Source organism: Coregonus lavaretus, assembly GCF_964263955.1.
Source record: "Coregonus lavaretus genome assembly, chromosome: 8".
NCBI lineage: Eukaryota > Metazoa > Chordata > Actinopteri > Salmoniformes > Salmonidae > Coregonus > Coregonus lavaretus.
Window position 1 is genome coordinate 7,531,362 of NC_139995.1, and position 25,931 is coordinate 7,557,292.

The following is a 25,931-nucleotide window of genomic DNA, read 5'->3' on the forward strand; positions in this document are numbered from 1 at the left end:
TAGGATATACAACAGTTGGGATTTTTATTCACCTGCAACCTGCATTCAGAATGAGTGCCAGGGTTGGGAACATTGTAAGGAGACTACTTAAGGCATTTAAACTGGAACAAACATTTCAGTAACAGGTGTAAAAAAAAGTAAGTATTGGATTAGTTTAGAAAAATGTATGTTATTTATCTTTGTGTAGCATGAGATTAATCAGTCAAGCAATGTACATGCACACACATAGATATTCTAAAAATATATATACATAAATATTCTAACAAACAATTTAAAAAATGTACCTGCAATAGAGCATGCTGGGAAATATGATAACGTGGGCGTGGTTTTGGTTCAACGTGATGTATATGAGTTTCAGGCCCCTGTATTAGGGTAAAACTAGGCCTTATGAAATACGTATGGTATTGTGTTAATTATTCTTATTGTGTAACTGCTAAACTGCTTTCTGACTGTACACTGTACTGCATGATTGTAGTAGCTATGTTGACTATGACGTGACAACGATGTAGGCTGTGTGTAGCGGTTATAGCGGTCATGATATGAAGGTTTGTCTTGTAAAGTTTTTTTTTGCCAGCTCATGGACAGCTGATGTGTTGCACACTGAAGTCCACAAGCGAAGGGAAAAGGTGAGAGAATGAGAGCGTGTGAAGGAATTATATATACAATGAGCAAAGTGATCACACTGTTTTCATGTGGCTGCTATGAAAGTGAACTGCATTTGAGTGTGATCAGGGGTGTATTCATTCCGCCGATTCTGTTGAAAAACATTTCTTAAACGGAAGCAAACGGAACGAAACAGGGATAAAAACACCTAAATATGTCAGAAATTCACATTTGCAACTGTTGGACTAATGATTACTCCCTAGATGAGCTAGATGCAGGCAAGAGTGTTCAAGGCGGTATTGAATGTGTCACTGTCTGTCACCTTGATTACTCAAAATTCTCTACGTTGTAAACTTTAATTAATAGGCTACGTTGTAGCAACCTCATGATGGGTACAGGGAAAATCAGAGTATCATGTAGTAGCCTAAACTTATCGATGTTACATTGAGCTGGGTGAATGAAATATGAATGACAGTCATCCAACATGCTGTCATAGAAATAAGGCCATGCTCATAAAAAAAAGAATCATCCTCCCTCATCTTAAATGGCACCGACCGCCACTGGAGCAAGGGTATTAGCAAGAGGAAGAGAGGGGACAGAGAGAGGAAGAGAGGGGACAGAGAAAGGAAGAGAGGGGACAGAGAGAGAGGAAGAGAGGGGACAGAGAGATGAAGAGAGGGGACAGAGAGAGAGGAAGAGAGGGGACAGAGAGAGGAAGAGATGGGACAGAGAGAGAGGAAGAGAGGGGACAGAGAGAGAGGAAGAGAGGGGACAGAGAGAGGAAGAGAGGGGACAGAGAGAGGAAAAGATGGGACAGAGAGATGAAGAGAGGGGACAGAGAAATGAAGAGACGGGACAGAGAGAGGAAAAGATGGGACAGAGAGATGAAGAGAGGGGACAGAGAGATGAAGAGAGGGGACAGAGAAAGGAAGAGAGGGGACAGAGAGAGAGGAAGAGAGGGGACAGAGAGAGGAAAAGATGGGACAGAGAGATGAAGAGAGGGGACAGAGAGATGAAGAGAGGGGACAGAGAGATGAAGAGAGGGGACAGAGAAAGGAAGAGAGGGGACAGAGAAAGGAAGAGAGGGGACAGAGAGAGAGGAAGAGAGGGGACAGAGAGATGAAGAGAGGGGACAGAGAGATGAAGAGAGGGGACAGAGAAAGGAAGAGAGGGGACAGAGAGAGAGGAAGAGGAGGGGACAGAGAGAGGAAGAGAGGGGACAGAGAGAGAGGAAGAGAGGTGACAGAGAGAGGAAGAGAGGGGACAGAGAGAGAGGAAGAGAGGGGACAGAGAGAGGAAGAGATGGGACAGAGAGATGAAGAGAGGGGACAGAGAGATGAAGAGAGGGGACAGAGAGAGGAAGAGAGGGGACAGAGAGATGAAGAGAGGGGACAGAGAGAGGAAGAGAGGGGACAGAGAGAGGAAGAGAGGAGACAAAGAGAGAGGAAGAGAGGGGACAGAGAGAGGAAGAGATGGGACAGAGAGATGAAGAGAGGGGACAGAGAGATGAAGAGAGGGGACAGAGAAAGGAAGAGGGGACAGAGAAAGGAAGAGGGGACAGAGAAAGGAAGAGAGGGGACAGAGAGAGGAAGAGAGGGGACAGAGAGAGGAAGAGAATCAGAAAGAGAGGAAGAGAGGGGACAGAGAGAGGAAGAGGGGACAGAGAAAGGAAGAGGGGACAGAGAAAGGAAGAGAGGGGACAGAGAGAGGAAGAGAGGGGACAGAGAGAGGAAGAGAGGGGACAGAGAGATGAAGAGGGGACAGAGAAAGGAAGAGGGGACAGAGAAAGGAAGAGAGGGGACAGAGAGAGGAAGAGAGGGGACAGAGAGAGGAAGAGAGGGGACAGAGAGAGGAAGAGAGGGGACAGAGAGAGGAAGAGAGGGGACAGAGAGAGGAAGAGAGGGGACAGAGAGAGGAAGAGAGGGGACAGAGAGAGGAAGAGAGGAGACAGAGAGAGGAAGAGAGGGGACAGAGAGAGGAAGAGAGGAGACAGAGAGAGGAAGAGAGGGGACAGAGAGAGGAAGAGAATCAGAAAGAGAGGAACGCGAATGAGTGAAAGTACCAGAGGAGAGCGGAGGCGGGGTTGTGAGTCGGAGTGAAGGCTCATGGGAGGCTTGTGGTGCGACCCTTGATAGCCAGAACCCGTCGAGGTAGACAGGGGGTCAGACCTGGGACATAACTCCATAACTTCACCCTGCAGTCACTGTGGCAGGGCAGGATGAGGAGGGGAGGAAAGGCGGGAAAGAACGACAAAATACAGAAGGGTAAAGAGAGGAGAGAGGTAGGAGAAGGAAGAGAGGGGAAAAGGAGAGTTTAAAGTGGGTTAGTACAAGATAAAGATGAGGTACTAGTTTAGTAAAGGTGTATTCAGATGGATCAGGAAGGGCATTAAGCATGAAAAGTGAAAGGTCTTGGTGAAAAGAGGTTGGTATAGGGAGGACAGAGATTCTTGGGTGTGCGAAGCAGATCCATGCAAACCCCTCTCAATCTACAATACTAGTGATGTAGTATGTGTATTTCACACAGTACCATATGGTCATGTCAGCTTTGCTAAAGTTTTCCATGCAATGCTGGGAACAGAAAGACATACTGCACATGCCCATGATACACCTGGTCGCATGCATCAGCTGAGCTCTACCAAGCCAGTGACTAGCTGTGTGGGGCTGAGTGAAATCAGAAAGATGTATCCTTGACATGGGATATGAATGCCACATGCACCAGTCAATGTTCTGTGTTGTACTCAACAACGTTTTCTTGTTAGTCATAGCATCATAGCAACATGTACTGTTCTGGAGTAACTTTTTCTAATTGCCTTGCTGCAGTAAGGTAAATCATTCATGTGACAAACTCTCTAGCAGGGTGATGCCAAACACCAAGTTTATTAACAATCATCTAACAATAACCAATGTATTTAAATAGATTTCTGAAATATGCCCCTGACAGTGCAGTTACATCCACTGAATGCCCCCAACTCTACCATATTTACTTTACCCTTCCAGTGGCGTAACATCATACCTGGATATTAAGTGAAAAATAATCTTGAAGAAAGGTCATAATAAGTTATAATATGGTTATAACCATGTTTTAGTAATGTTTTACCTGGAAGCGGTGAAGATGTGTCGTGAGTTGGTGCAGATGGCGTTGATGGGGCTCTCATGACCCCTGACCTCTCCTATGGGGGTGAAGTTATCAACGTTCCACACCTTCAGCATGCCTCCCCGACACGCACTCAGCAGCATGGGTCGACCTGGAACATATGCCAGCGCACACACCCAGTCCTTATGGGCGTTGGGGATTTGCTGTGGAGGGGGAGAGGAGAGAGAGGAAGGTTCAGTTTAGTTTAAATATACAATTTCACCCACACACAGTCACAGAAGTAGTGTTTTAAGTTCCAACGTTGACTGTGTATCAGTGTACATGATCCTCTATGGATAAACTGGGTACAGATATCCTTTCCACAGAGGCTTACCGTGGGTGTGTTTGACTAAGATTATTCACCATTCAAGATTATTTTAAAATAAATCACAGAAGCATTACCGGATACTTACATGAACGCATGCACGCCTACACGCACACAAACCAGACCTGGGTTTAAATACTATTAAGTAGTTGAATATGGGAATGTATTTGGAAATACACTCAGAAAGTATTGGCATGTATTGAAAAATTCTCAAATACACAGACAAGTGTATATTCCAATACAACTACTTAAATAATCCAATGCATTTGAACCCAGGTCTGTTTGGTAATTGAAATAATGTATTTGGAAATAAGTATTTGAAATACTTTGAAATACTTCCAATAGAAGTAGTTGATTCTGGAAACATTATTTGAAAATGCTGAAATACACAGAAATTATTTAAATAACAAATAATCAAAGACGTAAGCATTCTAACCCAGGTCAGACACACACATCCCTTCCTACTCAGTAGCTATTGATATACTTGTCCACCCTGCTCTACAATGTTGACTATTCTCTCATGGCAAATTTAAATTGGATGACACAGTACTAACGTGTCCCTCAGAGCTAACACTTTGGCTGCATCCCTAATTGGCATCATATTCCTTATATAGTGCACTACTATGGGCCTTAGGCCCTAGTAGCGTATCGATTGGGTTGTAGCCTTTGAGCTGAGCAGGTAAAGACATGGCCTATATTAATGACAGCTTTTCTACATCACAGGATTCACTCCTGCCACTATAGGCTGACCACATTGTAGACAGATAACGATTAATCAACACACATCCACTGTAGCAGTACATTCCCTTTTCCCAATACTGTCAGAACTGGTATCAATGACATTCAATTATCGCTGCCCTTTTCAGCTGCCACACTGTGCTGTGACACACACACGCCCTCCCTCCCTCCCCTCCCCTCCCCCCCTCCCTCCCTCCCTCCCTCCCTCCCCTCCCCTCCCCTCCCCTCCCTCCCTCCCTCTCTCTACACTCATAGAAAAAAAGGTTATTCTGTGGAAAGGGTTCTACCTGGAACCAAAAAGGGTTCTTCAAAGGGTTGTCATATGGGGACAGCCAAAGAACCCTTTTAGGTTCTAGATAGCACCTCTTTTTCTAAGAGTGTACCTGTGTGAGTTCTTGGTTCTCCAGGTCCCACTTCTTGATGCCGTTGTCTCGTGATGCGCTGAACAGAACGTCTCCCTGGATGGCCAGACACTCGATGCCGTCATAGTGCGGAGGCTCAAAGTTGTGGGCAGGGCCTAAATTACCCAGCATGCCCTCTGCCACATCAAACACCTGCCACAAAAACAGGACAGCAGTAGCAGTCAGAAAACATGACCAAACAGCAGAAAAAAGTTGTTGTACACTCCAACAGGAATCCACAACAGGAAGTGTGCCAGTTCACACCTCAAGAGAAGGGTAGAGAACCAGGATGTAGCCTGCGTAACGGGGTACAATGGAAATGCTTGTGTGTGTGTGTGTGTGTGTGTGTGTGTGTGTGTGTGTGTGTGTGTATGTGCCACTGCGCATAGCACAGTAGTACCTTGACGTAGTGGTCCTTGGAGCCAGTGATGACCTGGTCTTTGCCAAGTAGAGACTGACCTACAGTGAGACACATCACTGAACCTATATGACCTGTCAGCTTCCCTAATGCTGTCATCCTAGAGAGAGAGACGAGAGGGAGGGAGGGAGAGAGAGAGAGAGAAGAGGAAGAAGGGAGAGAGAGAGGGAGGGAGGGCAGAGGGAGGAGAGAGGGAGAGAGAAAGAGAGAGAGAGAGATCCTTTTTTATTGTTAGACAACTTTTATAGGCACAGCTAATGTATGTACATACATAGCTAAATCAATGCCAATTGTAAAAACACATTGCTGCATAGCAGTGGTTAGAATGCTAAAAACAAGTGTCCTTCTGTTACCTGTTGAGGTCCCAGGTGCGTACGGTGTTGCCAGAAGCAGCATAGAGGACAGAGCCAGAGGGGTTCAGAGCTATCTGGTTGATCTGGTATTCACCCTGCGCCACCGTGACGGTACGGGGGGTGGTACCCGCACACGCATCCCCCGATACCACCTGGCCTGAAGACCTGGAGAGGTAGAGAGGGGGGACAGAGAGAGAGAGAGAGAGGGGGGTAGCGGGAGAGAGAGATATTGATATTGAGATTGGAATTGAGATTGAGATCGAGGTTTGGTAAACGTTGGTTCATTCAGCTTGGTCGTAAAACATGTCTGGACCGTTACAGAGTTGCACTGATTGATCAGTGAGGGTGGTTAGGGTGAGCTGTGATTGGTGGAAAGATACAGAGAGCCACTCACGTGAGGGTGCGGACACACTTGGCAGAGTCTCGTATGTCCCAGACCTTGATGTAGGAGGTGGAGACAGAGAACACTAGGCAGGAGGAGGAACAGTATTTGACTGAGACCACGTTATTGGGGTGCCCTTTCAGCGTGACGATTTCCTGTCCCGTCACCAGGTTCCACATCTTACACGTCCGGTCTGATGAGAAACAAGAGAGATGAGACGGGTTAAAAACATGAACATCTAAAACTGGCAGCCCCGCCACTTGGTTCTCTATAAAGCTGAGGGATGGTGCTGGAGCGATGGATGCAAGGACTGACAGCCCATTAGGTTAAAATGAGAGCTTTAACCAAGTTATGTTTGTTTACAAAGACAAAGACATCCCATGGTCCTAGTTAGGACAGTGTTGTTGTACCTTTGGATCCAGTGAAGAGCAGTTCATCTGTAGCATCCACACAGAGGACTGGTTTAGTGTGTCCCTCTGCTACAGCAGAACACTGGAGGGGCGCCGTCCGTCCCCCCTTCACTCCCCCCGTGGAAGTGATCACACCCCTGATGGAGACACACACACATCATTAGACACACACACACACACACTGACAGACACACACACCGTCACACACACAAAACACTAACTAACACACAGACCACTAACCCCACACAGATACATAACATCTCATACACAAAAGTACACAATACACACTTCATCAAATATGAAAAGTTAGGCTCCACACCTCAATGAATGAACACACAAATGCGCAACACACACAGTTAGAAACTCCAGCCAGGTCTAAAGGAGCACAGCTCTATCATGCCCCCTGCTGGAGATAAACATGTATAACCACTCCCTCCCATTCCCTTCCTCTCCATCCCTCTCTTTTTTGGAAGCCCAATTAGAGAGCCTGGCCTAAAACCATCCATCTCCTGGCTGGCAGTGGAAAAAAACTCTCCCCCCTCAAAAATAACGAGCCTCTTCCTCTCTCTCTCTAGCCCTCCCTCCCCCTCTCTCTCTCGCTCCCTCTCTCTCTCCTTCCCTCCCTTTATTCCTTTCTCTCTTTCATTTCTCGCTGCCAGGACAAGAGTCCCAGAGCGCTCGGAGGGGAGCCGGCCATGTGAGACAGAGGAATGGAAGAAAAATTGGTCACCAGAGTGTTTCATATAGCACTGACACGGTAAACACTGGGTGACACGATGAGAGACAGATGAGAGAGAGAGACTTGACAGAGAGAGAGAGAGAGAGAGAGAGAGAGAGAGAGAGAGAGAGAGAGAGAGAGAGAGAGAGAGAGAGAGAGAGAGAGAGAGAGAGAGAGACGGTAGTGACAGGAGTGTGTGGGGAAAAAGGGACCAGTGATTAAAGGCAAAACTGGGACAGATCTGTCTCCCTGGACCCCTCAAACACAGACATTTGTCCTCTTCCCCTTGTACCATAGGGCTATATTTTCCCCTCTCTCCCTATGTAGGGGCGTGCTTTGTGCTGGTAAAGCAGGTGATCAGCATGGCATGGCTGCTAGACCAGCCTCAGCCACACACTCAGAACAACGTGAGAGGGTAATGAGAGAAGTAGAAGCTGCATGCATGTCAGCTATAGTCTCACAAACGCAAATGAACTGAAACACAAAACAACCAAAATAATACAAATTCTACAGAAACACAGTACAGTTCATTCAAATGACGAGAGAACGGCGGCAGTTCACGGCACCAAAGAAGAAGCAGAACTCAACGACAGTCCGGCAACAGCCAACTCAAACTCAAAAACAACAACACAACATCATCCTGTGGCATCATATCTACAGTACATGCAGCATCTCCACCAATCAAGAGTGAGCTAGCTCGTGGTCCTTGCCCTTGCCCCTTGTGAGCCAATCCCAGTTCAGTGTTCAGGCGAAGGCAGAGGCTTCTGGGACAGGTGAGTGAGTGAGAGAATGGGGGGGTTGATTGGAACCAGGCCTTTGTCTCGTCACAGAGGAGGGGGTAAAGTAGGATGGAGGTTAGGTGTGACAGGGCTAGTATATCGGCCCAATTCCAAATCATCTCTTGTCGGTTTGGAATTGGACACAGGGTTTTTGGATAAGAGGGAGTGGGCTGTCTTCTGAATGAACCTTATGTCCAGGGAGAGCAGGGGAACGTTCGCAAGTTAGCCAACCGGCTCTAAAAGTGTTTCTATCACTATTCCCATTGGTTAGATAGTTGTGTGGACTCTCTGGCCAATCAATCACTGTCTTTTTCTGATCTCTCGTTCCAAGGAGAGTACGGAGGACTTGACAATCAAAGCCTTTCAAAACATTGCTTTCTTATTACAGGGGCCTAACATGAGCTATTACACCTTACATAAGTTATTACATTTCTGCTATCCTGAAATAATACAACGCAATGTATTGCAGTGCATGGTACTGCCTGTGTGTTGTGTGGTTATGAATGTTCTAAACCTGGCTTCCCATATAATGAGATTAGAGGGAGATCAGTCAATGATAATGCCGTTATCTATGTATAAATATGATGAAAACCAGAGAGATGTAATAAGACTGTCAGTAGGATGATTAGAGCTGTGATAAATGAGATTGATCTATCCTGTCTATTTCTTTCTCTCTACAATCTCTACGTCTATTAGATTATCATAGCAAGAGAGAGAGAGAGAGACAGAGAGTGTTGACAGTGACAACTGGCTAAGTACAGCCTGGAGGGATTTCTGCTCTAAATATCCACATACCTCTTTTCCTCCTTCCTTCCTTCCTTCCTTCCTTCCTTCCTTCCTTCCTTCCTTCCTTCCTTCCTTCCTTCCTTCCTTCCTTCCTTCCTTCCTTCCTTCCTTCCTTCCTTCCTTCCTTCCTTCCTTCCTTCCTCTCTCGCTCCATCTACTTGTATTATTGGAGACTTTCACCCTTTACTTACAGACTTTACGATATGTTGCCTTTAAAAAAAAAAATCTGGAAATGTTTTTAAGAACGCAATTCAAACAGTCCCATTTTTACCACATTCTTCTTTACCACATATTTTTTACAGCCAGCATATACCGTAACGTCTGTCTGTAAAGGGTATTATACACATCTTGTGGGAAGCCGGCAACTTCGACCCTGATGTTGTGTTCTGTTCACATATATTTAAGAGGATATTTATACAGAAAATGTGTATAAAACCTGTATGAACTGTATCTTTAATTATATGACAATATTTTAAGTTGATAATAATTCTATTACACAATTTCTGATACATCACATGCATTACTTTTATTTTCCTGCATAAGTAAAATCAGGATTATGCCTCTACTGTCATTCATTCCAATTAGACTAGTTTGGATTTCTCGCTGACCAATTTGGCTGCCATTTTCACACCATTCTGGAACTTTGAGGGTTCATGAGATAGCCCCTCTTGTAATTTAATAGGATCTTTATACTTCAAGAAGTTCTCAGACAGACTGTCTGCTTTTATTTCGTCACATTCTCAATCGTAAGTTATTTTTAGCTCGCCATTCCTTACAAATAATTACCTTGTTATGATGAATAAAACGTTGGTTACAGTCAAACTCCAGGCTGCTGATGTCGTTTTTGTGTGTAATGTAATGTGTAGAATGTTTATGATTCAATGCGTGCCAAAGCCGGTAAAATGAAAGGTGATGTTTATACTGAGGGGTTGGCGGAACTTTTAAACACATTACCGCTATTATGACTAGGTCGTTTGGCGGAAATAAAAGTACAGGCTTTGTTGCCAGCAAAATAGAAAAGTCGGCAAAAAGTTGGTGTGATTCTAAAGTTGGCGGGTTTTCATCTTGGTTTGAAAGGGGTAGGCTATTATAGGTTGAAATAACTGTGCGGCTCAGGGCAGCTGGGTGGTCCCATAACAAATCAGGGCACTGCAATAACCACTGAACATATCAACTAGAGCACCCCCATAAGGGTTAAATTATTCATGTTGGTGCAGCCCACTGTTTTAGGACCATTCCAACGTGTCCATATGTAATTCTGTACTTTCTAAAAGGGTTATAAAAACAGTGATTGATATGTCAGTGCAGAAACGCAATTACACTTTTACAGTCTGGGAAAGAGAGTTAAAACAGTTGTAAGCACTACAAGCGGTAGTTTAGGCATAGTTTAGTAGGGGCGTGGCATTCAGCTAGATGTTTTTAGCCATCCGTGAGAGTGGATGTCATTCCTGTTGATCTGTTCTGTTGTATAGTTATCACATTTGAAGGTTAAACATTGACATTTCTGTAGCTTCAATGAGGCCTACAGAAGTATATGAGTATATGAGCTCCCTAAAAGCCAATGTTGGGATAGATACCACCTTATTATAATATGTAATAAATCATCTTACTATTCTAGAAGAATGTGTAAAATGCAAAAAAAATGAAGGAACATTTTTATTTACAGTATGTAAACTTAACATGATGAACAGGAATGACATTTACTCTAACGGGTGGACAATAAGATCTATCTGAAAGCCACACCCCTAAAAAGCCATAAAAAATTACCTAAGGATTACATTGCAAAAGGCAGGTTAATGTTTATTGTCTTGCTCTGGAGGCAAAACTGAGCGATTTCCGCTAGATGGGCCAGCTGCAAAGTCAACATTGGCTATAATTTAAGATTAGGGTTAAGGCGTCCGCATGCTTCCCATCCGAAACAGTTCGTACATATATTATGACGCCATTTTGTGATATTTTTGATGGTTTTGGCCTTCGCAAGGGTTTTTTCAGCTGTTCGTGCACAAACAAAATGATTGAGGCAGGCCGAAGTTCGGAATCCGAAGTCTAAGCCACTTCGTCGGTGATGGTCAACATTAGGGATTCTTCAATGAAGTGTTTATTGTCATTCAAATAGACAACTTGTTTTCATGCAAATTTTTCACTTGAGAAATACTGCACCAAACATCTTAGTTAGATGTAAAATTGCGCAACTAAGATCTCCTTGGCAAAAATTTAAACATTCGGACTATTTTGAGGAAGTGTATACTGGCAATGGCATCTCAAAATTGACAAACAGTAATATTGCCGCTTTTTTCTCGTTTTTCAAGCGAAGGTCTTTTAAAGGTGTATGTGAGCACACTCGTTCAATTCGGTTAGGCACCAGTGCCAGCCTAACCAAAGCATGTGGAAGCCTTTAGGCATTAGGGTTAGCAGTGTGGTTAAGGTTAGGGTTAAGGTTTAGGCTTAGGTTTAAAATCAGATTTTATGACTTTGTGGCTGTGCCAGCTAGTGACCACTCTGCAGAGCTGCCGACAGAACAAGACTCATGATGAAAAAACGTTAACCTGCTTCAAAAAGACCCAGCTGCTAGGACAACCCAGCATGAAGGTAAAAAATACCCAACTGATGGTTCAATTAACCCATGTTTGGGTAATCCCAACAACCCAACATGTTGGGTTATTCACGCAACCCAACTGGCTTGGTCAAAATAACCCAGTGTGTGTTCTATCCAATGTTTACCCAGCGCTGGGTTACCAAAAAACCCCAATTGGGTTGTTTTTACACCAACATTTTTTAAGAGTGTACCAAGGTCTATTTGTGTGCTGTCAATGCTTTATAGATGCTATCCTCTCAGAATCATTATCCTCTGTAGCCTTAGCTTGAATGAATGTAACTGCCCTCACCCAAAAGGGTTATTATTTAACCCAAGCTCTCCAGACGAAAAAGGTTCATTCAGATCCAATGAGTAGGGGGGAGGGGCACCATAAACATAGAACACCACACAGTGGAAAGGGATTGGAGGAAGGTGAGGGGGGACCGATGAGGTTAAAGCATGCTCCACACCGACTCTGCCCACCCCAGAAAAGGAGGAGTGGCCAGCTGAGTGACTGGCCAATCAGGCAAGAGAAGAGACAGAATGACAGAGACAGACAGATATCTCTACCTGAGCACCTCCGAGAGAGAGGAGTCGCTGTCATCCGACCTGAAGACAGAACAGGAGCAAGGTTACGGTTAGGAGCAGGAGAGGAGAGGAAAGGAGGTTAGGAGCAAAGTTAAAAGAAGTAGGAGCAGGTTTGGGAGCAGAAGAGGAGAGGAAATTAGGAGCAAGGGCAGTTAGGAGCAAGTTGAGCGCTATGGCTAGAGGAGGAAGGGTTATACTGGTAAGGTTAAGATGCAGGTTAGGGTTAGGCAATACAGAGATTTGCCTCCTAGACTATGGCTTGCCTGAGTGACAGCCTGTTTCAGCATGTGACAAGACATAAAGTAGTAGAGATGGCATGGCACTCAGACTAGTCCATGGCGGGAGGGTTTACAATAGGAGGGTTTAGCAGTTTGGGTCTGGATTAAAGAAGGAAGGGATACCTACAGTACAGTAAGGGATAAAACAGAAGTGCAATTAGAGAGGGAGGGGTTACTGGGATTGGGGGTGGGGTTTCCCAATAACCAGGAAGTAAAGGAGGAGGATGGGGCGGGCCAGGGAGAGGGGATTGGGTTATCAGCAGGGAGAAGGCAGTTGATTGGAGGACAGGGTTGTCAATCAGACTGGACGTCACAGGAGAACCCACCACTCTTAGTTAGCTGTCTCTGTGGGAAAGATCTGTTCTGGCGTACCGCCTATTCCCGGAGTTGTAAACTAGGGAAAACACTGCAATAAAAGGCAGTTTTACACTATGGTCCCAAATGGCACCCTATTCCCTTTCTGGTCAAAAGTAGTGCACTATAAAGGGAATATGGTGCCATTTGGACGCATCATATAAATATTTTATTGTTCACTTCACAGGATTGTTACTGTGAGAGAGAAGGCTTTGTAATGTCAGTTGGAAATGAAGAATGTCTGTAGGGAGCAAAGCTGTTGGAAGGCAACATAACAAAACCTCCATAAATTCAGCCATAGTATTTGATTTTTAATACTGTATGAGGTTTATGGGGTATGGTTATTAGTGGCCAGCATATTGATTCATGGCTTTTGTAAGTGTGCAAATGTGCAATTGTACTCCATATGAAATCAGGCTGTTTGCAACGTCGGCATCCTTCCATCTCTGAGAAATGATTTTAAGAAGGTGTGTGTGTGATGGGTTTGAAATCAGACTACAACTATTCCGATTCTGGAGAATTCTGTCCAGCTGTTAAACAGACCTGTTTGTTTTTGCAGAAACTACTAAACCATATGGATGTTTTGTACCAGACTATACAGATGTCATTGTTTTGTGGGGACAGGAGCAGATCAGCAGCTTTCTTCTCAGTGTCAGGGATGTCTCAAATGAGGAATATTCCCAGAACAAGATATCAGTGGTGCAATAAGATATGAGAAGAGGAAGTTGGATAAATGGATAAACATAAGTAAACCTAAAGCAAAGTAAACCCAAAGCAAAGTAAACCCAAAGCAAAGTAAACCTAAAGCAAAGTAAACCCAAAGCAAAGTAAACCTAAAGCAAAGTAACCCTAAAGCAAAGTAACCCTAAAGCAAAGTAAACCCAAAGCAAAGTAAACCCAAAGCAAAGTAAACCCAAAGCAAAGTAAACCTAAAGCAAAGTAAACCTAAAGCAAAGTAACCCTAAAGCAAAGTAAACCCAAAGCAAAGTAAACCCAAAGCAAAGTAAACCTAAAGCAAAGTGAACTCCAAAGCAAAGTGAAATCACTCAGTGTGCAAAGAAACATAATAACTTGGATTGATTCTTGTCAAAGCATACAAGATGGATGTAAAACTGTTCCAAAAACATGTTGATGTCAAAACCATGCTAAACATCATAAAACATAGAAAAACAATGAGCTGTAACTATATCTCATGATAAACCCAACTTCCCAGCCCCATCTCTGCCTATACACCTCATCCTCTACTGTCAAACACAATGTGGGCCAAATTCGATCAACCTCCCAGTCTCAGCAAACATTCACATTTTTACATTTTTAGTCATTTAGCAGACGCTCTTATCCACATTATCTATATAATTTTTTTTTCAAGCTGGCCCCTCGTGGGAATCGAACCCACAACCCTGGCGTTGCAAACGCCATGCACTACATCCCTGCCGGCCATTCCCTCCCCTACCCTGGACGACGCTGGGCCAATTGTGCGCCACCCCATGGGTCTCCCGGTCGCGGCCGGCTACGACAGAGCCTGGATTCGAACCAGGATCTCTAGTGGCACAGCTAGCACTGCGATGCAGTGCCTTAGACCACTGTGCCACTCGGGAGTCATCAAACCAATTATCAAACCAATTATCTAACAATAACCCATGTCATGTAACACATTTCTGAAATATGCCCCTAATGGTGCAGTCACAAGCCCCCAACTGTATCCTATCCCATCCCCCTATCCACCACCCTCAACTCAATCAGAACAAAATGGCTGCCTGCTGACACATCCCAGAGAGGACGCTAACAAGTTAATCTGTGCTCATTGAACTACTGGTTTAGATCATGAGAATCCACAGGCATTATCAGGCAGCCATAGACCAACCACCCTAGTACACACACAAAGGCACGCACGCACACACACGCACATACGGAAACACACAGTCTTATTACCCACAACTTACTACACCTGATCAATAAACACAACAACCTAATAAAGATTATAAATTAAACAAACAATTTAGAGGCTGAGAATTAACTGCCGCCATTTTCAGGGTTGAGAATTAGAATTGATTGGAAAAAGAATGGAACACTACACTGTAAAGGGGTTGCCGGGAATTTGACAGTAACTTACAGGCAGCTCAGTGCCAAGTAAAATTCTCTATTTCATATTACAGCACACCTAATGTAATATAAATACGGTATCAAAGCAAGTACTGTGTACAATACCATAACATTTACTGTATTATACTGTAAAAAAGTAAATGCTACCGTAATCAGAATGAATGAATGAATGAATGAATGGATGAATTACATTTATTAAGGGGAGAAGTTTGTATTTCACAGTATTTTACTGTAATTACAAGGGATTGGTGCAAGCAGGTTGGCTGCTAGGTAAAGTGTTTACACATTACAGTATATTAATTAATATTTGGTGTTTTATATCACTTGCACTTATAGACAAAGGCTTCCAAACTGGCAGTGACTACAGACCAAAAGGACATGGTAAAATGCTCAACCATTTAAGGTTTAAGACTTGCTGCCACTCCAGTCTGTCCCCTATACATTTTAAGTATTTCACTGTTGATAATACCCCAAATTACAGTATCATTTAGTTTTCTGTTACAGTGAGTTCCAAATGGCAACCTATTCCCTTTATTGAGGTGTTTCGAGGTGACAGTGTGTGTGTGTGTGTACTTACTTGTCCAGTGCAGAGCCTTGGCTCTGGTTGCTGGTGAGCCTTGAAAAGACATTGCGGTCATTTCTGGTTCTGAGAGGGGGGGAGGATGGGGGAGTATACCCATCAGCATTTCTGTGAGAGCGCGATAGGTGAGAAGGGTGCGGGGGAGAGGGGAGGAGGGTGGATGGAGAGATGCGGGAGATGATGAGAACAGCTTGTTTTCCAGTCATTGGGTTTGTGTATCATATTCAACAGATTGATTGATTGATTGATTGATTGGTCAAGTCAGATTAATTTAATGTGCATTTCACGTGTCACAACACACTTTACATAATTAAAAAGGAATACAATAATGCAGGAACATTGGTAAAGGGATTGTGGAGGGAGATTCAACTAAACAATGTATTGATTAGTGATTAGTTGGGGGAGAGAGTTAGCTACCTGTAAGACTGGCCTCGGTCATAAGACTTCCTCCTTGTTAGAGGGGAGGTGTCACCCCCCCGAGACTGCCTGGGACTGATACACACACACACACAGAGCGAAAGAGAGTGAGAGCGATAGAGAGAAAATAACCATTAGCATACAGTAGCAGATTGTTAGAATTAGCATGTGACACCACCATCCATAGCCATAGCAAGCTAGCATTAGCATTGGCAATTACTGCGACCATAGAAATAGATTCCCTAGATGGTTAACAAGTGGTGCTGTTCTGAAGCCACCATCTACCATATTGGAACTCCCTTTAAGGAACAGTGCACCATAGCCTAAGACTCACAAGGTGTGTCCCCGGACAGGCAGGCTGATGGTCCTTGACACCCTGTCTCTAAAGATGGGGAGAGTGAGGCTCAGGCCACTCATACTGGCCCCGTTCTCCTGGATGTCTGTTAGGGAGGCCAGGGACTTGGTGATGTTCTTAGTGGACGGGTCTAACACGGGACCAAGGTACTCTGCCGATACCGCTTTCATCTGGGCTGACAGACGGGGCTCAGTCTGGGAAGAGGAGAGGAGGAGGGGCAGAAAGAGTAGGAAGAAAGATGTCAAATTACGCATTCAATAGAACAGACTATACCTTTGGATCATAAGTGGATGGTGGAACCTTAATTTGGGAGGACGGGCTCGTGGTAATGGCTGGAGCGGTATAAGTGGAACGGTATCAAATACATCAAACACGCGGTTTCCATGTTTGATGCCATTCCACTCGCTCCGTTCCAGCCATTATTATGAGCCGTCCTCCCATCTGCAGCCTCCACTGCTTGGGAAAGAGTAGTTTAGTTATCTTGGGGTTCTGTGAAGGCAACTATCACAGCCATAATTACTCATGTGCAGAGGCTGCCATCTCCTGGCAGCTGAGTACAACTACAACCTCTACTTTGTTTAGACAACAGAATCAACTCCGGCGCTGTAACTGTTTCCAGTGAGGATTCCTCATAACAAACATGTCATACAAGTCAGTAACATCCAGAATACTGAAATAAATTCAAGAAAGAAATGCTGAGGCGAGGAGACAGACACCATGTAGCCTACACCTGAAACACATGTTCACCTACCTGAACCTTCAGCTTAAAGTCATCCTGACTAGCTGAAGACTTCATCTGAGACACACTGAAGAGAGAGAGAGAACAAGAAATGTAAACACACACAAAAAGGGTGATGATGAGTATTTGGTGTGAGGTTTAGGGGCCTTGTTTTATAAATGTTGGCAATGCACTAAATATCCTCCAGAACATGCGTGCACCAGTTCACACGCAAAAGTTCGAATTTATAAGAACTGAATTTAACTTGACAATGTGCAAGTTCCTCCCGCAAACTTTAGACCATGCGTATGCATTGTTTCTAGTGGTTGAAGTATTGCAAGAAGGCAAAAGTAGTAGCCTTGTGCAAATGGAGAATATATTACACCAGAGTTCGCTAGCAGTGCAACATATTTAGGTTCGGGATAGTTAATGCAAACATTATTGCATTCAAACGATCTGTTTACAGGTCTACAACTATTTGAAACGGTCAGATTCAGCAAATGTCACTGCAAAATAAGCAATTTGATAAAGTTCAACATTGCTATTTCCTTTAGATCCTGTCTTGGCCTAATTCCAATACTTCCAAAGTATACAGCAAATAAGGGCGTTTATGTCACCATAAAAGGTGAATTATGGGCGTTTTCAAGCGGAATTATGATGCTTGTTCACGTGTGCACTGTTTTACGACAGGTCTGATTTATAATGGGAAATATGCGTATATATGGTGTACACAAAGTTTATAAATCTCAATAATTTACAGAAATGACGCACACAGATATTTAGTGTTAAATTTACGCAATGGTTATAAATGAGGACCCAGAAGTGGATCATGTAGTCTCACCTGCCATCAGAGGCCTGGCTAAACTCTGAAGGCTCCTCGTCAGTGCTGACATAACCATTCTCTGTGAACACAGACATCGAAACATGAAGAAACAGTGAGTGAGTAAGAGAGAGAGTGAGTGAGTGAGTGAGTGAGTGAGTGAGTGAGTGTGGGTGGGTGGGTGTCCTCACCCTGCTGTACGTTGTGGATGAGTGCCTGCAGCTCGGGGATACACTCAGCCTTCTCTCTCAGCGCGTCCAGGATGATGTGGTTATGAGCAGAGCCAATCATATCTGTCTGTCTCAGCTGGCCCTCCAACAGACGGATCTGAGACTCCTTCTGAGCCACCTGTAAACCCTACACACATACACACACAAACAGGCACACGCATACACACACACACACAATATAGTTACTAACACCATTCCTACAAGTGATCTGAGCTTCCTGCAGTCCCTGGAAAGACCAGCAGAGGGAGACCTATTTCAACCATTTATCAACTATACAGCTATCAACTACATCTGGCTAATCTCGGTTAACCCAGAACTAAAGTCTCACGTAATTGGTCAGCTGCTCGATTAAGTTCTGGGTCCATACATGTTAAGAGAATAAATCAGGAAATACTAGAACGAGGAGCGGAACCGGAATGAGGAGCTCCACCCCTCTCTCTTTGCAAGTTACGGGCCGAATGTCCCCTCCCCTTCAAATTAAAAAGATGCTAACACCTGTGAAATAGTGATTTGTCCAAATAACCAGTGACGAAAAACCAAACTATCCTACTCATCCCATTCAGTCCCGACAGATTCTCTCAGTTTACTTTTCACAAGAGATTAACTACTGGCCAACCCTCCCTGAAACGGGTGTCCATTTGCACAACATTTGCTAAAATAATTGTAAACTGATGAGGACCTGATAGGGACTATCTCCAAGTTGTGAACTGTGTCTGTGTTATGATATATCTGGACTATAACCTATGAACTACTGTAGCCACCAGATGGTCCTGGGTCGTGGCCCATGTTAGTTACCTTGTCGATGGAGGCCTTGAGGAAGTGGTCCAGGAGGTGTCGGGCCTCAGCCAGAGAGCAGGAGCTGATGACCACTGAGGTGTCCACTGAGTCCAGCTCATCCTGCAGGAAACACCCAGGCTTCAGTAGTCTGCACGGAGCTCCGTACACCAGAACTAGGACATTTTACACTAATGTGTGTTCTCACCTTGGTCTCCTCTATATGAACGATGGTGGCCTGGCAGTCTGATAGGCTGTCGTTGATGTAGTCGATGTTTGCATTCAGAACCTCAATGTCCTCGTTCATTTCCTGGACTAGGCGGTCCTCCCCGTCAGGCCCCTCCCCCTCAGCCATAAGCACCTGCCTTTTACGCAACAGCGCCTCCTGCTGCACAGACAGCTCCTCTCGCTTCTGTCTCACACACACAAGAGAGAAAAAAACATGTTAGCTCGATCATTAACAGACAGGAAGGAACAATGCATTTTTTAAGTAAGTAAACTGGTAAGTGAATGAAGTCATTAATAATGAGTTGTAACTGCATCACAATGCACTAAAAGTTAAGAGGAAGTCTGACTAAAGTGCAAAGGAAGTGACCTCATCACAGTACCTTGATGAGTCGGTCCATGTCGGCCTCTACGTTGGTGATGGTCATCCTCTGCATGACAATGTCTAGGATCCTCCTCTCTAGAGTCTGCCACTTCTGACGGGCCGACTTAGAGAAACTACTGCTGCCCACTAGAACACCCTTTTGCTGCTGGACACGCTTCCTACTGCTGCACAGAGAGAGAAAGATACAGTTCAGGACATTACAATACATATCAACTGTCAGTCATATCAAAGCTATATCAAACCTTAGTACTGCTGCTGGAGTAGGGGAAGAGAGTGGAGGGGACCAGGGAGTGAGGGAGGAAGGGGGAGAGAGGGGAAGAGAGGGAGAGGGAGAAGTTAGAGGAGAGAGAGAAAGGATAGGGAAAGAGAGGGTTATAGGTAGAGGTGGGGGAAGAAAGGAGAGAGTAGGAGGGAAGGAGAGGGAGAAAGAGGAGGAAGGAGGGAGAGAGATTATCAGACTAACAAAGTCACTCCTGTCAATTTCATTTGAAGGTAATTCAATAAATGGCTTTGTAAAATGTAATACAACTTTATTGAAACTGACAAAAGCCTTGGCTAAGTAAATGTCAACAGAGTCATACCTAATCTGAATCTGACCTTGCAGGCTCGCAGGCACGCACACACAAACACAAACAAACACACTCAAGTCTCACACTAACACTCTCTCTCACACACACACACACACACCCTCATCCGTTCTCTGTCTCTGACCTGACGATGCATCAAAAACATGTACGCACACCAGATACAAACACACACAGATACAAACACATGCATCCCTGCTCTGCATCTGACCTGACAATCTATGACACACACACACACACACACACACACACACACACACACACACACACACACACACACACACACACACAAACACTCCCTGCCATGACTCACCCAATAACCTGTGTCCCGTTGGTGGTCACCCTCTCGCTCTCTCCCAGGTAGCCATTCATCTTGGTGTTCCACTGTCTCACTATGTTAGACACGTTGGTTGAGGTGGTCCTGAGAGAGAGAGAGGAAAAAAGAGAGAGATAGAGAGATAGAGTGTGAGAGAGAGAGAGCAGAGAGAGAAAGCGAGATATTTTAGTATCTAGTAATTGTACATTATAAAACGAAGTTATAATTCAACTGAAACACAATATAAACAACAAACACAAACTATGAAATGGAAGAAAGTTTTAAAAAGTAGTGTTTATATCAACTGTTCAGCAGACACACTGGAACCTGTTTCCTACACTGTAATTGTCATGGTAAATTACAGTATAATCAACAGACTTCATTCATACTGTATAAACTGAATACAGTAGATTACCGTAAATTACATTGTGGACTGAGATTCAATGGACAGGTAATATTAGATGTATGTTGGACATTACCGTAAAAAATGCTACATAAAACACAGTAGCAGTTCACTTACTGTATTTGTGAATATTCCAAGTAGAATGCGACATTAAAAGCAACCAAATCAAAGCACATACTCTGAAGCAAGAGAGAAAACATTTTTGCAAATTATTATTATAAATGTAATATTTTGTTCTTAGTTAATTTGTACCTGTTTTGTTATTTTATCTGCATTGCTTTGTTTGTAGCATTGCATTTATATTCTAGAAAAAATATACAGTGAGAAAGACATACAAATAAATCATTTTCACTTAGTGAAGGCCACAGGACTGAAAATGAAGGAAGCCAACAACCATGTCTCTGTCACTAACAAATACAGTCATGGGTAATTAGAAATGTGACCGTTCCTGGTGCAAAAACAATGTCCTATCCCGGAGTTTGAGTAAAAGACATTACTAAGCTGCTCCCGAATGTACTACATCAGGACATGGAAATCGATTCTATCGTAGTCCATGTGGGTTTTAATGACATCATGAAGGCCAGCTCTGAACAGCTGAAACTGGATTTTAAAGAGCTGATTGACTCTCTGCTAACAAAATACCCATCATATCTGGTCCTGTGCCCTCTCTGAATTGTGGCATTGAACGCTTTAGCAGGATTCCTTCTCTAGCTGGCTATGTGATTATTGCAGCTCAATGGGTGTAACTTTTGTTGACAATTTTGATACCTTTTGGAAACAAAACACGTTTTATAATGAGGATGGAATCCACCCAAATCATTTGGGTTCCTGGATCCTTTCACAGCATTATAAGGCTGCGTTGAGACAATGATTTATCAATGACCCAAGCCCAGCTCAGCTAATCCCTACCATTGTGACGCAGAGTTGCCATAGAGCTTCAGTAAATGTACATTACACCAGGGGCGTTGGTAGACACAATGTAAGTAACCTAATTTATGTCCTTCTAACTGCCCTGAATGCCTCTGCTGATCCTACATCTATTGTAAACAGTAATCACGTGCCTATGAACCAGATTTATACTGTTAACACTGAGGCCGTGTGCCCTAGGAGGAAGTCCACTGTGTGCAGCTCACCCTGCACAAACATAAATAACATGAGCAAATTAACTTCTGATCGTGGACTTCAGGAAACAGCAGAGGGAGTACCCCCCTATCCACATCGACGGGACAGCAGTGGAGAAGGTGGAACGTTTTAGGTTCCTCGGCGTACATATCACTGACAAACTGAAATGGTCCACCCACACAGATAGCGTGGTGAAGGAGGCGCAACAGCGTCTCTTCAACCTCAGGAGGCTGAAGAAATTTGGCCTGTCACCTAAAACCCTCACAAACTTTTACAGATGCACAATTGAGAGCATCCTGTCGGGCTGTATCACCGCCTGGTACGGCAACTGCACCGCCCACAACCGCAGGGCTCTCCAGAGGGTGGTGCGGTCTGCACAACGCATCACCGGGGACAAACTACCCGCCCTCCAGGAAACCTACAGCACCCGATGTCAAAGGAAGGCCAAAAAGATGATCAAGGACAACTACCACCCGAGCTACTGCCTGTTCACCCCGCTATCATCCAGAAGGCGAGGTCAGTACGGGTGCATCAAAGCTGGGACCGAGAGACTGAAAAACAGCTTCTATCTCAAGGCCATCAGACTGTTAAAAAGCCATCACTAGCACAGAGAGGCTGCTGCCTACATACAGACTTGAAAATTACTGGCCACTTTAATAAATGGAACACTAGTCACTTTAATAATTCCACTTTAATAATGTTTACATATCTTGCATGGACCCATCTCATATGTATATACTGTATTCTATACTATCTATTGCATCTTAGCCTATGCCGCTCTGACAATGACATTGCTCATCCATATATTTACATATTCTTATTCCATTCATTTACTTAGATTTGTGTGTATTAGGTATTTGTTGTGGAACTGTTAGATATTACTTGCTAGATATTGCTGCACTGTCGAAACTAGAATCACAAGCATTTCGCTACACTCGCAATAACATCTGCTAACCATGTGTATGTGACCAATACATTTGATTTGATTTTAAGCTTCCCAGTAAAGCAATGAAAACTGTCACACCCTGGCTCGGGGACTCATTATGTTGAGCCAGGGTGTGTTCATTCTATGTTTTCTGTTTCTTCGGTGGGTGTTCTAGGTTGTCGATTTTCTATGTTTGCCGGTGTGACTCCCAATCAGAGGCAACGAGTGTCAGCTGGGTGTCTCTGATTGGGAGCCATATTTAACTGTTTGTCTTGCACTTTGTGTTTTGTGGTTTCTTGTTCCTTTTGGTTTGTGTATCGAAGGACTTCACGTTTCGTTCTTTGTTTTGATCGTGTGATCTAGTCAATAAATATAAATATGTTCACCCGCAACGCTGCGCCTTGGTCTCCCTCATTAGACGATCGTGACAGAAAACAAGTAAGCATCCCAGAAGAAAAGTGCTCAAAATAGCCCATGTTTACATATGTAGCTTAAGAAACAAGGTTCATGAAATCAATAATTTGCTAGTAACAGATGACATTCATCTCTGAAACTCACTTATATAATACATTTGATGATACAGAGTTAGCAATACAAGGTTATAACATTTACAGAAAATATAGAAATGCCAATGGTGGAGGTGTTGCTGTTTATATTCAGAACCACATTCCTGTAAAGATTACAGAAGATCTTGTGTTAAATACTGTTGAAGTAATGTGGCTACAGGTTCATCTGCCTCACCTAAAGCCCATTCTGGTGGGAAGCTGCTATAGACCACTAAGTGCTAACAGTCAGTATCTGGATAACATGTGTGAAATGCTTGATAATGTATGTGATATCAACAGAGAGGTATCTTTTCTGGGTGATTTAAATATTGACTGGCTTTCATCAAGCTGCCCACTCAAGAAAAAGCTTCAAAATGTAACCAGTGCCTGCAACCTAGTTCCGTTTATAAGTCAACCTACCAGGGTAGTTAAAAACAGCACAGGAATGAAATCATCAACATATATTGACCACATCTTTACTAATGCTGCAGAAATTTGCTTGAAAGCAGTATCCAGATCCATCGGATGTAGAGATCACAATATAGTAGCCATATCTAGGAAAACCAAAGTTCCAAAGGCTGGGCCTAATATAGTGTACAAGAGGTCATACAATACGTTTTGTAGGGATTCCTATGTTGTTGATGTAAATAATATTTGTTGGTCCATGGTATGTAATGAGGAGCACACAGACGCTGCACTTAACACATTTATGAAATTGCTTATTCAAGTTACTAATAAGCATGCACCCATTAAGAAAATGACTGTAAAAATTGTTAAATCCCCTTGGATTGATGAGGAATTAAAAAATTGCATGGTTGAGAGGGATGAGGCAAAAGGAATGGAAAGTAATTTTGGCTGCACAACCGATTGGCAACTGTATTGCAAATTGAGAAATCATGTGACTAAACTAAATAAAAGAAGAAGAAACCACACTATCAAACAAAGATAAATTACATAAAGAATGATAGTAAAAAGTTTGGAGCACCTTAAATGACATTTTGGGAAACAAGGCAAACTCAGCTCCATCATTCATTGGATCAGATGGCTCATTCATCACAAAACAAACTGATATTGCCAACTACTTTAATTATTTTTCCATTGGCAAGATTAGCGCACTTAGGCATGACATGCCAGCAACAAACGCTGGCACTACACATCAAAGTATATCTGACCAAATTATGACAGACAAGCATTGTAATTTTAATTCTGTAAAGCGAGTGTGGAAGAGGTGAAATAATTATTGTTGTCTATCAACAATGACAAGCCACCGGGGCCTGACACAATGGATGGAAAATTACTGAGGATAATAGCGGACGATATTGCCACTCCTATTTGCCATATTTTCAATTTTAGCCTACCAGAAAGTGTGTGCCCAAGGCTTGGACGGAAGCAAAAGTCATTCCACTACCTAAGAATAGTAAAGCCCCCTTTATTGGCTCAAACAGCTGACCAATCAGCCTGTTACCAACCCTTAGTAAGTGTTTGGAAAAAATGGTGTTTGACCAGATACAATGCTATTTTACAGTAAACAAATTGACAACAAACTTTCAGCATGCTTATAGGGAAGGACATTCAACAAGCACAGCACTTACACAAATGACTGATGATTGGCTGAGAGAAATTTATGATAAAAATATTGTGGATGCTGTTTTGTTAGACTTCAGTGTAGCTTTTGACATTATCGATCATAGTCTGCTGCTGGAAAAATGTATGTGTTATGGCTTTACACCCCCTGCTATATTGTGGATAAAGAGTTACCTCTCTAACAGAACACAGAGGGTGTTCTTTAATGGTAGCCTCTCCAACATAATCCAGGTAGAATCAGGAATTCCCCAAGGCAGCTGTCTAGGCCCCTTACTTTTTTCAATCTTTACTAATGACATGCCACTGGCTTTGAGTAAAGCCAGTGTCCATGTATGCGGATGACTCAACACTATACATGTCAGCTACTACAGCGACTGAAATGACTGCAACACTTAACAAAGAGCTGCAGTTAGTTTCAGAGTGGGTGGCAAGGAAAAGTCCTAAACATTTCTAAAACTAAAAGCATTGTATTTGGGACAAATCATTCACTAAACCCTAAACCTCAAATAAATCTTATAATAAATCATGTGGAAATTGAGCAAGTTGAAGTGACTAAACTGCTTGGAGTAACCCTGGATTGCAAACTGTCATGATCAAAAAATATTGATACAACAGTAGCTAAGATTGGGAGAAGTCTGTCCATAATAAAGCTCTGCTCTACCTTCTAAACAGCACTATCAACAACGCAGATCCTACAGGCCCTAGTTTTGTCGCACCTGGACTACTGTTCAGTCATGTGGTCAGGTGCCCCAAAAAGGGACTTAGGAAAATTGTAATTGGCTCAGAACAAGGCAGCACGGCTGGCCCTTAGATGTACACAGAGAGCTAATATTAATAATATGCATGTCAATCTCTCCTGGCTCAAAGTGGAGGAGAGATTGACTTCATCACTACTTGTATTTATGAGAGGTATTGACATGTTGAATGCACCAAGCTGTCTGTTTGAACTACTGGTGCACAGCTCGGACACCCATGCATACCCCACAAGACACAAGAGGTCTC

The 25,931-nt window shown here is 43.5% G+C and overlaps 1 protein-coding gene across 2 annotated transcripts in view; it reads right to left on the bottom strand.

Moving 5' to 3' along the window:
* Nucleotides 1-2,706: 2,706 nt before the first annotated feature.
* Nucleotides 2,707-25,931, bottom strand: part of kif21b (kinesin family member 21B) — a gene marked incomplete at its 3' end in the record, with an annotated part of 91,941 nt that continues 68,716 nt past the window's right edge. For both annotated transcript variants that reach the window (XM_084167472.1, XM_084167471.1), the window contains exons 17-34: nt 20,348-20,455; nt 19,449-19,614; nt 19,049-19,252; nt 18,862-18,963; nt 18,028-18,193; nt 17,858-17,918; nt 17,056-17,104; nt 16,278-16,492; nt 15,944-16,018; nt 15,524-15,634; nt 12,194-12,232; nt 6,766-6,902; nt 6,368-6,548; nt 5,974-6,138; nt 5,603-5,720; nt 5,185-5,355; nt 3,703-3,902; nt 2,707-2,806 (exon numbers count right to left, since the gene is read on the bottom strand). In XM_084167472.1, coding sequence (XP_084023598.1) covers nt 2,707-2,806; nt 3,703-3,902; nt 5,185-5,355; nt 5,603-5,720; nt 5,974-6,138; nt 6,368-6,548; nt 6,766-6,902; nt 12,194-12,232; nt 15,524-15,634; nt 15,944-16,018; nt 16,278-16,492; nt 17,056-17,104; nt 17,858-17,918; nt 18,028-18,193; nt 18,862-18,963; nt 19,049-19,252; nt 19,449-19,614; nt 20,348-20,455 — 2,368 coding nt within the window. The remainder of the gene's footprint in view (nt 2,807-3,702; nt 3,903-5,184; nt 5,356-5,602; nt 5,721-5,973; nt 6,139-6,367; nt 6,549-6,765; nt 6,903-12,193; nt 12,233-15,523; nt 15,635-15,943; nt 16,019-16,277; nt 16,493-17,055; nt 17,105-17,857; nt 17,919-18,027; nt 18,194-18,861; nt 18,964-19,048; nt 19,253-19,448; nt 19,615-20,347; nt 20,456-25,931) is intronic.